Below are 12,784 nucleotides of genomic sequence, written 5' to 3'. Positions count from 1 at the left end.
ATTTCTCTACATAGAATTAATTCAAAAAACTTTGAGAACTTCTGATTTTAACCTTAGCTTCTGAAATACCTATTTTTTTTATTTTTTATTTTTGTCAATTTTCAGATATACTAGTTGAAGAAGATCCAGCACCTTGTGCATTCTCAGGGAATGGACGTCAGTGTGTCATGAATGGCACTGAATGTAAGGGTGGATGGGTTGGACCAAATGGAGGCATAACGAACTTCGATAATTTTGCATTTGCAATGTTGACTGTGTTTCAGTGTATAACCATGGAAGGATGGACTGATGTGTTATACTGGGTAAGTAACTTCATAAATCACTGAATTTTGCTTACCTTTAAGCAAAATTCAATGCTCAAATGAGAAATAAGCTGTTTTACAATACCACAACCAAGAAATTTTGGAGAGTTTTACAGGAGAGGAGCTTAACTGCATACTTCTTGAAGTCACAGTACCTTTTTGGATTCCTCAGTCTAGGAAGACATTTTAGAAATGAATTTATTCATTGCTTGTTTGATTTTTTTCCTATTCCATTTGTATAAATGTAATATCCCATTTATGTCCTTTGGACTAACATTTTTTCGTGCAAGCCTGCAGTTTTTAAGCATGTCTTTTCTGATTAAGCTTAAGAGCTCCCTTTTTGCAGTATTTCTGCAAAGTATTTTGCAATATTAACATAAATTAGACCAAAACAAGCTCTCAGCTGTCATTGCTTACCTTGGGGACTGCAAACCATTTGTTAAACATTCAAAAACAACAAATCACAAGAATTGTGAGCCTGACATTGTCTCCATGGAAGCAGCAAAAGGTATTCAAAATCATAGCTTTGTAAAGCCCCACCTTTAAATGCTACTCTAACATTAAATATGGAACCTCTGCAATCTTAGAACATAAATAGGCAGCTGGACACAGACTAGAAAATGAGATACTCTTTTTCCAAATTTCATAGATGAGAATGGAGAAAAAAAACACAGATTTTTTAAATGAATAGGGTCAGGTAGATCAGGTAGTGTCTCTCTGCCTTAACCCTATTCCAATCAAAGGACATTATGTTCCTATGTGAATCTGTAGGCATCTACATATTTGGCATGAATGACTTGTCCAAGGTCATTCAAAAGTCTGTGACAGAACCTGCCAACCATAGGTGCTGAAAATCACTGAGAGTATTCTGTAGTTCTTGGTACTCAGCAGTAAGTCTTTGCAGCAATTAGGACCTTATGGCAACTTTAACAGTTTGAATATTGGAAATTTTCATGAAAGAAGAAAACTGTGTGCTAGTAAGGATCATTATTAGAAAGCTGTTGAAAACAGACGAGCTATCTCAAGACATATCTTTTTGGAACTGTATTCTGCGTTATATTGTTCACAGCAGCTAATGGTTTGGATTGCCCTAAAAGTTGGCCAAATGGGGGTTATTTACTAATAGAGAATCTTCTGTGGAGTATTGGATGCAATTAAGGATAAAGCATTACTCAGTGAATGAACACTTTGTGGTCATTTGTTGCAAATCAAGGTGAAATACACTGTTGCAAAGAATACAGTGCCTGTGTGTGTTGTCTCAGATGACAATTTGTGATACAAGAATCTATAATAGAAAGATGTTTTTAAGATGTTGTCACTGTTAAAAATAATTAAGATGGTAAGATGGCATTCTTTTTGGACTGCAAGGCAAAAAAGTTGACAAAACAGGAATCTGTGCTTTCACTGTCACTTGTCAGGGATATAAAGTTGGCTATAAACCTGCAAGCATTCAGTAGTAAAGAGCCTAACAACAATGCAGAGCTACACATGGGCTAATTTATTGTTTCTCATGGTGTAGATTTATGCTCTTTGGGTTTTGCTATCCAACTCTTAATTTTCTGAGAGACTGTGTTAGTGTAGAGTTAGTATGTGCTTTATATGATTTGTGTTCATGATGATGACAGTTATTTTTATCCCTCCTGAGAGGAAAGGGAAGGTTTGCTATGATTCTCTGGTAAAAAATAGACATTTACTATTTTTCAAAGCAAAAGTATGCTCGCATTTTGGTACTTGATAATTACTCTGTCACCATTTTTTTCAAAGAAAATTAACAATAAAAGTAATGGAGTTTACTGCATTTGGACTATGATTGTTAAAAAAAAGATATAGAAAGAATTTAAGACAAGTGGCCTATTAAATTTTCCCCTGAGAATTAATGAGCTAATTGATCAGATGTATCCTAAGATTTTTTTTAAAGTCTCCATTGACAGCACAAAAACCCTATAACATGAAAATAGGATGCTGTGAAAGTTGTTATGGTCAGACAATTTCAAAATCAAAGCATAAGAAAAATTGAAATTCAAAAAAATGAAAACTGCATGTTATTTTGTTTGTTTCTCCATAATGACTTCCCAAAGCCAAAGTTATTTACAGGTACACAAATCTCAGTTTTAATTTTATTACAAATGATACTGGGATTGTCAGCAAGAGAAGCAAAGAAATGTTTGATCTACTCAAATACAAAGCCAGATATTCAGATGGCTTTGGAAACTGTCTTAACTGTCGTTTTATATAATTAAATTATAGATCTAGATTCTTTCTATCTGTATATTAATGAATTAGGCAATGTCAAGCTGAAATTATTTCTTGCAGACAGAAGAAATGACCATTTACATGTTTTACTCTTACCACTTGATTAACCTGATTTAGCTGTTATTAGCTAAAAATTCAAAAAGATTTTGTTTTAATCACAAAATGAAAACAGGATTACACTAGGTTGTGATAAAAATGTCCAAACAGTTTAAGGAAAGCACTACTGATATAGGTGTACATGTTTTAGAGGTTAGTTTTTTGCTTAGAAATCTATTGATAAGAGCCAGACTGAATGAGTTTTATACAAAACATAAATGCAATAAAAATAAAACCACAAATATTAGAAACTGCACAAAATTCTGATTTCCACTTGTTCACTGTGTGAACTGTAAAATTAACTATGTAGGCTTATCTTGCTAGCAGGTGTAAGCTGAGTGAGTGAAATATGTGCAATATTTTGCATCATGTTATGTGGCATTCTGTTAGCAAAAATGACAGCTGAAAATGACAGCTTCCAGTAACACTCGCTAGCACAGCTCGTTATCACCTGGTTAACAACAGTAAACTCTGCTTAAAAATTCCCCACGCATCAATAGTGATTTTTCTCTTATGCATATTTATTATAGAATGAGGGTTTGATCCTGCTACTGCTAGCCATCCTTCCCATCGGGGTGAGTCACCTGGACATTCTGCTGCTCACCAGTTTTCCATCTGACTCCTATTATTTTTACAGTTTTTTTGGCCACTTAGTTTTCTTTAGCCTATGTGCAACCCACTGGCTGGCATATATTACCTACTTCATCCACTAAAACCATGACTCCTTAGTGCCAAATGCTAGACTGAGCTGTAAAGGTTAAGGGGTAGTGTCCTTGTTTACACCAGCCACTGCAGCATATGTGTTCCCAAATTGTGTAATGTGTTTGTGGCTGCACATCTATACATCTTCTCCATTTGCTCTCCAGCTCTAGCTAAGGCTTACACTATTAGCTTTGGATTCCTGTGCAGTCCTTGTTATTGGCAAAGTGGCAGCTTCTGTTTGCACAAGGTTTTAATGCTCTGGCTCATGTTCTAAAGCTGAGAGCATAGTATTCTTTGCCCCAGTTTCAATTTATGTCAGTAAGCACTCAAGAATTACAAAATCCAAGTCTGCATTTGCATAACTGCCTCAAGACTTTTTTTGCACGTCTTTGGAGCATCCAGATTTTTAGTCTATTAATGGCAAACGTATTTTGTAAATTGCTTTTTTGTTTTTAGCTCTTCCACTTGATATGTAGGAATACACATAATGAGCAGCGATACTTGCCAATACAACTCCGAATTTTCCTGTCAATACTAAAATTGTCACATTTAATAATGCGATCTTCATGTTTTTACCATAGTGAAGTTAGGTGAGTTACTACACTTCAATAATCTACACTGATACTACTCTAAATTGAAATAGAGCAGGGCATGGACTCTGTGAAACAAACTACTTTGTGTGGTGGGTTGCCAGCACAGGTCATTCAATCATGGAGCAACTGCGTTAGCAACTACTGAACTTTACTAAGTCAAACTTATGGACAGGATTGGAATTGCTAGCTCAAATATTAACAGCTCATCAGTGCTCTGGCACATAGCTAGCACCATTCAGACTGACCTAGAGATTTTTGGGACTGAAACCTGGATACTGCGTAAACTGAAATTGCTGAATAATGGTACATATATTTTTTTTTTTTGCGTATTAATAGAAGTACTGATATTTTAACAAGGTATTCTCTCACGGTTTCATGTTTAAAATGTACAATTCACTAACTGAATATCTAAGCATTCTAAAATATATCTAAAACTTTGGTCAGCTTTAAGGAAAGGGATGCCAGGGTATTTTTTTAACATGCCCTTTACTAACATGTCAACTTTTTGAAACTATATCCTTTACTAATGTTTGACAATAACATCAAATAATACTTCATAATTCCTTTGCTTTTATAACAAAAAGAAGTGTGCACTTAATTTCTGAAGGAAGAAACAGGTTTCTAAGTTTTATATTCCCTAACATCCTCCTTGAAGCATCCTGGGACATTTGAAGAAAACCAATCGTTTTTGCAATACAGTCTGTTTAGGCTGCACTGCACTTTTGCATATGTCTAGTGTTCAGATGTCTACATGGCCATTGCACTAATGTAACTGGGAATAACATATCCTGAGACAGAAAAAAAATATCAATATTTCTTTAAATATATTTCCATTATGAAGTACAATCAGGCAATCTTCTAATCATGCCACTTTTTATAATGTTCCTAGTGCAAGAATCTTAGAGGATAGCTTACTGAGAGGTATTATAGGAGGGTATAACGTACTTGAGACCAACTGGTGTACAACCAAAGATTTTTCATGAACACAACAAAATATCTTGTAAATATATCTCACAAGAGAATCTCTTGGCTCAGGCACAAAATGTATTATTAGTCCATAAACAAAAAGTCTCAGTGTGTTTGAAGTATTATCAAAACTGTCATCAGAGTGCCGAGAAGGAATCTGTTAAAAAATAAAATTTTGGCTAACAGTCAAGTAAGCAATGATACTCTAGAGCTTTGAATTGGATAATCTAATAAACCATTGGGAAAGAACTACATAGGGTGATTGAAGTCATACTAGTTACATTACCGCTGCAGATATGGAAGGCACATTATTGCATCCGAACAATACTTGGCAGCGACAAATTTCAGCTTAGTATAAGAAGTCAAAGGATGCTTAACAGCTTTTTGTCCTTTGTATGTCAGCTGCAAATATTTGGCAGTGTTAAAAACTGTGAGGAATACGCAAGAAAAATCTTAAAAAATCTTTATTTCACCCTTTTATTTGCCTTAAATGTACTAAGGATAGCTTAATGCTGTTTTCCTAGCATCGTTCAGCACCACTCAGAGGTCATCTAAGGGAGACTCTTCAGTGAAACAAGGCAGTTCATCCCCAAAGACATTGATGTGCTGGCTGCACAGTGCTCCTGGCATTTGATGACTACATAGCCAGAAATTTAACACATGATATCCAGATGGAGAGAGAATGGTAGAAATTTTGGATGACAGTATTAATATACTGCACAAATGGCACTTAAGAGCCAAGGATGGCAGACAGGAGTTTTTGAATTAGTGTGTTAATCACTTGAATCCAATTTCCTGTCAAAATCTAGCTTAACGCTTTTTCCCCTTGCCCTGCCCTTTTAGGTAATGATTTGGACTACTTGATCATGTCATTTAGGTGTAAGAAAGCTCAGAATCAACCAATTTTAGATAGCAAAGAGATGTGGCTTAAATAACGAGTAAGTTAGAAACCTCAGAAAGAAAATGGAATGATCAAATTCAGACCTACAAACAGAGATACCAAGCCAGGGAATATGCGTATTAACAAGTTTGAATTAGCATTAAAAGGGATGATCATATAATTTTTCTCAAATGAACAGCTTATTACAACCCACCTGAGGAGGATTTTAAACTACCTCACATGGAAATATTGTTCCCATGCATTGAACCTGATTTACTTTGACAAGACATCTAGTATCTCAGTCTTAGCTGACTGCTGACCAGTACTGCAGTCAAAGCATGGAACTAATTTCTTGTCACACATCATTGCAAATACTCAAAAGAACATATTTCTTCTCCCCAGACAGTTTAAATTAAACAGAGAGAACTGGATTAGAAGTAGGCTTTACTTTAGGTAGTGCTGAGGACTCCACTGATTGAGGCTACGGTTTCCTCAAAAGAATTGCTACCAGAAGCAAAAAATCACTTTAAAACAATGCTAGTTCCCAGACTGTCCCAGGATAACAGTTGAGTTGATAAATTCACATCTACCGTGAGTATTGTTTATTTGTTCATATGTTCTCTACATTAACTAAGGTAACAGTTACACATCATTAATCCAAATAATACATGCTATTATGCTTGCTTTTTTTTTTTTTTTTTCCACTCAGCATACAGGAAAATATTAAATGCGTGCAATTATTTTATCACATTTTATGGACTAAATGTTGCTGGCATAGCAGATTTGAAAATAAGAAAGATATTTAGTACCTACCTCCAAAGTAGACACCACTACCCTGTGCATTTTAATACATTGCAGCTTAAAATTGAAAAATAAATACAGTCTTCATCACATTCATTCATTCATTCAAAAAACCAAACTAAACAAAAAAAAAACGTTTTCCATCCCTTAGGTTTAATAAAATACATCAGTAGATAGGTTTTACAAAATTATGTGAAATTAGTCTGGGCAATATGGATAAATATATAGAAGCAGTAATTAATTTTGTTAATCTTAAATTAATATACTGCAACCAGTGAAGGAATCAAATCCTTCTGTTTTGCTATACCTGGAAAATATGGATTTTGTTAAACCTGGTAGAATCATAGTTTTATTTCCAATGATCCAATAGGAAAACTTCTCTGGATTACTAAAATGGAGAGAGGCAGTACTCTCCGTTTTGTTACGGTGATGTGAATCTGCTCTGCCACCGATGGAGTCTGCTGCCAGAGTGTTTCAACTTGGGATAGCTACCTGATAGCTACCTGAAAAAGAAGTAATTTCTTAGCAAACAATCACATTTGATTTCTTAGCAAACAATCACATTTGACATCTAGGTTTATTTCCTTCTTCCTAGTCAAAGACAGTAAGCTGATTAATGAAATACCATCAACAGTAATTAGCTAGAATAGTATTAGGTGCAGAATGAAAAAAAAAAAAAAGACTCACATCTAAACTTATTTCTAATCAATGTTAGAAAAAATAGTTCTGAGCAATTAGCTTTGAATAATAGATGCTTCATGTGACTTCATGTGACTACCTAACCTATACACTTCAATAGCTAACAACAGATAAAATTAACAAAAGGTAGAACCTGAGATCTGTTCAGACAGATCAAAGCAAATCAATGCAAAAGAAGGGTAGGGTAACTTTATAGAATGGTTTACATACAGAAGATGGAGGCCAAATTTAGAGGTGATAAAGTAATTATGAGGCTGTCTGGGTGTTGTAACAACTTTTTGTCTCTCCAGGAGATAGCCTGCCTTAATGCCTTTTTAGCCTGCCTTTTTAGCCTGCCTTAATGCCTGAGCCATGGAATTCTGATTTCAAGTTGTTCTTGGGCTGAGATGCTTAACAGAGCAGTGGTCTTTGAGTTCACACCCCACCAGAGCATCACTCAGCATGTTTCTGTGTCAGTGGTGTACCAAAGCTGAGTCTGTCCAACCAGGAGAATGTCAGGGAAACCTATGCTTTAATGGCAGAACCCAGGGAAGATTGAAGATAAAACTACATGCTTTTCACAAGCCAGCCTGGAGGCTGCTATGCTTTGAGCACAGCCTGTTTTAAGTCAGCTTTAAGTTAACTCCACTTCAGCCAAGAATACACCAGGACACAACCTTTGAAGCTAGTAGGCTTTGAAAAGCTGTCTGGTGTGCTCTAAAATGAGTAGAATACATAGTTTGTGATATGAGATTTGTGAACCTACAGTGTACGCTTCAGAGAAGGCAGGATTAGTCCCATTTCACAAAACACTCATTTCTGAGGTATTTTTACACCCTTCAAGAGACTTAATAATTTTTAAGATGATTAGATAGGTTCTAGGTAACGATAAATAAACACACTGATTGTGTCCATTAGAATGTTATGAAAGGAGAAAAGTAAAATTGGAAGCTAAGATACTTAAGAAATTAAATGAGTTTGAAACATAATGGAAAATAATTCAAAATAGCCTCATGCTTCAGCACAATATGTTTTTAATAGTATAAATGCAGAATTAGAGGTGTTACTGCACAGCTTTATCATTATCCCCCAGTTAGGGCTTAGATTAATCAGTACATACAAAAAGCTTGCCACATTTTTTGGTAAATTAGTGAAAGCTTTTCAGGAAATTAAGGCCTTGGTTGCATATGGGGATTTTACTTATAATTACCACAGATAGGGATAGATGAGACATTTTAATGATTTCTAATTTATATTTTAGATTGGGGTGTGCCATCTGCTGCTATGTAATGGTTTTATCTATGCTGTAAATTTGACATGCTCCTGGTATCACTTCAGAAACTTTGTCCCTGAACATCTACACTGCATTGTATGACAGCTGATTCCAACTACAGCACAACTAACAAGATAATTCACCCCCAATGGCCAGATGAGGCAGTTTCAGATTGTACCAGGTTTGTCCCATCAGATCAGGATAATTCTTCAAGACTTTGTAGGCATATGCTTACAAATATATGCATACGAATGTAGAGTAATATATATATATAATATTTTTTCCTCTACCAATTTGACTTGCACAGAGTAACTTGTCTCCAGATCTGATAGTATCAAGATGGTTCCTTTTACAGGGACTTCAGAGCAGTTAGTTCCTGTGTCACCATGAAAGGGATAGGAAGAGCTTCAGAGTTTGGTTCAAATATTATTTTCAAAGCTGTTCAAACATACAACATAAGAACTCTAATGTAGTGTCTGTATGAAAGGATGAAAATGTCAGGATGTAGCCAAAAAAAGCATCTCTGGTAAAAAAAAGAAAAAAAAAGCATTTTTAAACAGTTATCTAACTGAATAGTAATGCATCTACCATTACAGTGAAATGTAATTAAGTGATAAGAAAAACACTCACTTTGTCCTTCATATCATCCTTCATCTTGTCTGTCCGCTGGATGATGTGATGGACAAACTAATTAGAGCTGAAATCGAAACATTATGTCTAGATCTAGAAAATGGTACAAAGAAGGACAGGAAGAATGGCACTTGGCAAGTGTCTTTGTGATAGGTGTTACGGATGCTAAAAGCTTAATGGCTTCAAAAAGAGATGGGACAAGTCCATTGAGAGCCACTAGGTTTGACGCCTGCTCTAGATTGCTGCATTCTTGAGCCACAGAGAGTGGGGGTCTTGCAAGACTTTTTACTGAGGATTTGAGATCTGATAGCTCCTGGATTTCCTGGTGCCCTTTTAGCATTATTTAGGGGCTATTATGTTTCTTAGTTGCAACTTCCAATAGGTCTGGAATTTGTGTCTTTTAACTCCTATATCTGGACTTTGTGTGAGAATTTAGTATCAATGCTTTCAATTGAAAAAAAAATCATTTCTGAGGATGGAGATTTTTTTGTGCTTATGTATTACCAAAGCTCTGTCTCCATCATTAGTCAGAGGACAAATTGACTCTTCTAATCTTTCTTTAATTGAAAGTTATGGAAAATGCCACTCGACATGCATGACATGAACAGTAAAGTTTTCCAAATGGAAAGGACTTCTTTACATGCTTTCATCTCTGGTATTAATGCAATCAGAAATATTACTTCATGAATAGAAATTACAGCACGTTACTTAAAGAGAGTTTAATTGTCTCTAGATTTAAATGGTAAAATTGTGTAGATGCAGTTTCATGCTGTTGATTTTAGGAATTAGTACCAACCTGTTCTAGTGGAATATGGGTTCCTGACTAAGGAATGCTTTTGGATTAGTTCAGCATCTGCCCAAACCAAAGCATTTCTTCTGGTGCTGGTTAACTGCAGTTTCCAGGTTTCATATCACAGGGCATTAGTCCTAGATAGATTAGCCTGAAATATTGGGTTTAAAATCAAACTGCATAAATGAGAAGGATTTCTTTTCATACATTGCTGTAAAGAGAATGAAGGAAATGCGAATCACAGCTGTGTGTGCTAATAGAGCCTTTGTAATTGACCATGGAACTTTCAGCTTTGCATCTGGGTTACTAAGCTAGCACAATGCCTGGCTTCTTGGATACATCCTGCTGAGCAAAAAGAGTGTATCAGTTTGGGTTGCAGTGATTCCCAGAGCACTTCTTTTCCTCAGATCTTTTGTTTTTCTTAAAGTGAAATTGCAGTTTCAGATTTTTCAAATGATTTATAGCAGGAAAACATTGACATCAACACCAGATGAATTTATGCCCTCTGTCTGAACTCTGGTGACTTGCAAAATACTGTTTGCAAACGGTATAGTTAAGTTGGATGCAAAACACATTTGTGAGTATTTGAAGTTCAGACAAAATGTTGGCTCTTACACACTACTGTTAGAAACCCTCTTTGCCTGATCTGTATCATATGAATCATTTCTATGAAGAAAACTCAATTCTGAAGTAATAAAATAATTACTAAGTATGCAATTTAAAAAATAATAATAACTGAGTACATTTTATTCGTAAACTTTAAGGCCAGATGCTTACAATTCAAAGAAGGTGCAAAGGGCAACACATACTGGAACAAAGAAGAAATTCAGTATCAGCAGTAGAGCATTTTTGTAAATACTTAGCTCTCTTTTGCTGCTAAGACTTCTCAAAGGAGGGGACTTGCACTGAGGAAACAGGCATGGATGATAAACTATCAATCCCCTTAGCTTAGGTGCCTACCATGCTAAGTATTGCTAAAAGTACTGCACAGAAAAGTATTGCACAGGAGATTGAGTTGAAGTAGGTCAGTGTAATGGCAGCATTATGAAAGACTTTATTTCCCACATGAATAAGCTGTAGCAGAACTGGACCATGGAAACTTGAAATCTTTTAAAATTGAAGTCAAAAATCCCAGCCTTTCAGAATGGCTGTAACTCTTCTCCATTTTAATTTCTCTAAAATACTGTTTTATTGAATTTAAAAGGAAAAAAATCCAAATCAAATATATAATTTGCATTTTTAAGTCATTTTTTACATATACTATCAAGTAAGTGATTGTATATTACTATTTTGGTAACTGTGGAAGTTCCAGTTAGTTAGTATAAAATGGCATTATTGCAGTTCACCAGTGAAGAAAAGTGCCTATGGGCCTTAACCTGCAAAGACTTAATGCTTGTGCTTACATCTAGCTATCCATTGGAGTGCCTTGCAGAAACTTAGACTATGACAAATTTTTAAAAGATAGAGAAAAAAAAATATGAAGTACAGCTTGAAAACCTTTTGTTCCCATGCTTAATATGGGATTGTGTCCATTCCAACAGCGATGTTAATGACATGATTTAAAATGGACTGTCTATAGAGCTTGAAGCCTAATTGTAAGTTTCAGATGCGACAGACGGTCATACGACAGCATTCACAAAGAGAAAAAAGGTTTCCCCAAAAATCGTTATACATTGCCATATCTAGTCCTGAATGCTCATGGATTTTTTTTTTTTGTCTGATGAATTTTTATGGCTAAAAAGCATCTCAAAAAGAATGTAATACAAACCTGTCAGTATAAACAAAAAAGTCAGAATAATTCTTCTCCCATAAGAGAAATTTCCAAGAAGTTCCAAGTCAGAATTGCTTTTTTATAACTTAATGAAACGTCTTTTTGCACCTGAATGATACACACAATAACCATTTCCCTGTGTTTTAAAGTATCTTTTATTTTCTGAACAGTTCTTTTTAGTTTTCCCTGGATGTTTTTCTTGAATCCATCTCATAGGATTGCTAAAAATAACAATGGAAAAGGTCTTTGTTGAAAAATTTGTGTGTTCCTATAAGTAGTGTGTCTGAAGTTCAGTAACTTCAACCTTACTATTTCTGGAATATTTCCATGTTTTTGCTATGTTTTAAAATTTGATTTCAGGCTTTCATTTTCATAAAAGTATTCATGTTTTTTCAAGTATCTGATTGCATCCAGCTGTAGTATTTCAGGGAAAAAGTATTGAAATTCACTTTTGCAGAAAAAAATAATATTGCTTGTCCTGCTGAGGCACATGTTACTATTTACTTTCTCAAAGGATCATTCATATAGCTAGGATATATATGAACTAATAATCCTAGTATTTCAATGCACTTTGTAAACATCATTTAACTTAGTGAGATCTGAAATTTACTATTTTAGGTGTTAAAGAACAGAAATGTTATAGTGCTCTATTTGTATGTTTGATAGTATTTTTGATCTGAAGGCTAGGTTCACGCAGTACTTTCTCCTAGAATATGTATTAGGACTGCAAATTGATGTGGCCAGTGCCTTTTTTCTTACATTATTCTTCTTTGATAATTGCTGCAGGAATGCATAGAATGCTGTCTCAATGATTAAATTCTGTTTCTCTGACTCTTCATTGCTATTACTATAGTGATCTACTCTATAAGATCATCTTATTTCTTGCAGATGAATGATGCTATGGGATTTGAATTGCCATGGGTGTATTTTGTCAGTCTCGTCATCTTTGGGTCATTTTTCGTACTAAATCTTGTTCTTGGTGTATTGAGCGGGTAAGCATACACCTTTTTCATCATGAAGGCAGAGTCCTGAATTCAGTTGCCATGAAC

The 12,784-nt window shown here is 35.1% G+C and overlaps 1 protein-coding gene across 19 annotated transcripts in view; it reads left to right on the top strand.

Annotated features, from left to right (window-relative positions):
• Nucleotides 1-12,784, top strand: part of CACNA1D (calcium voltage-gated channel subunit alpha1 D) — a 188,890-nt gene that overhangs the window by 75,668 nt on the left and 100,438 nt on the right. For 15 of the 19 annotated variants that reach the window (XM_040568759.1, XM_040568772.1, XM_040568770.1 and 12 more), the window contains exon 7: nt 106-302. In XM_040568759.1, the coding sequence (XP_040424693.1) occupies nt 106-302 (197 nt within the window). Of the gene's footprint in view, nt 1-105; nt 303-12,623; nt 12,728-12,784 lie in introns of all 19 variants that reach the window. The other 4 variants (XM_040568776.1, XM_040568775.1, XM_040568762.1 and 1 more) reach the window with 1 other exon arrangement.

This window comes from Cygnus olor, chromosome 10 (assembly GCF_009769625.2).
Source record: "Cygnus olor isolate bCygOlo1 chromosome 10, bCygOlo1.pri.v2, whole genome shotgun sequence".
Lineage (NCBI taxonomy): Eukaryota > Metazoa > Chordata > Aves > Anseriformes > Anatidae > Cygnus > Cygnus olor.
The sequence above is the reverse complement of the archived record's forward strand: the minus strand, read 5'-3'. Positions and strand labels throughout refer to the sequence as shown.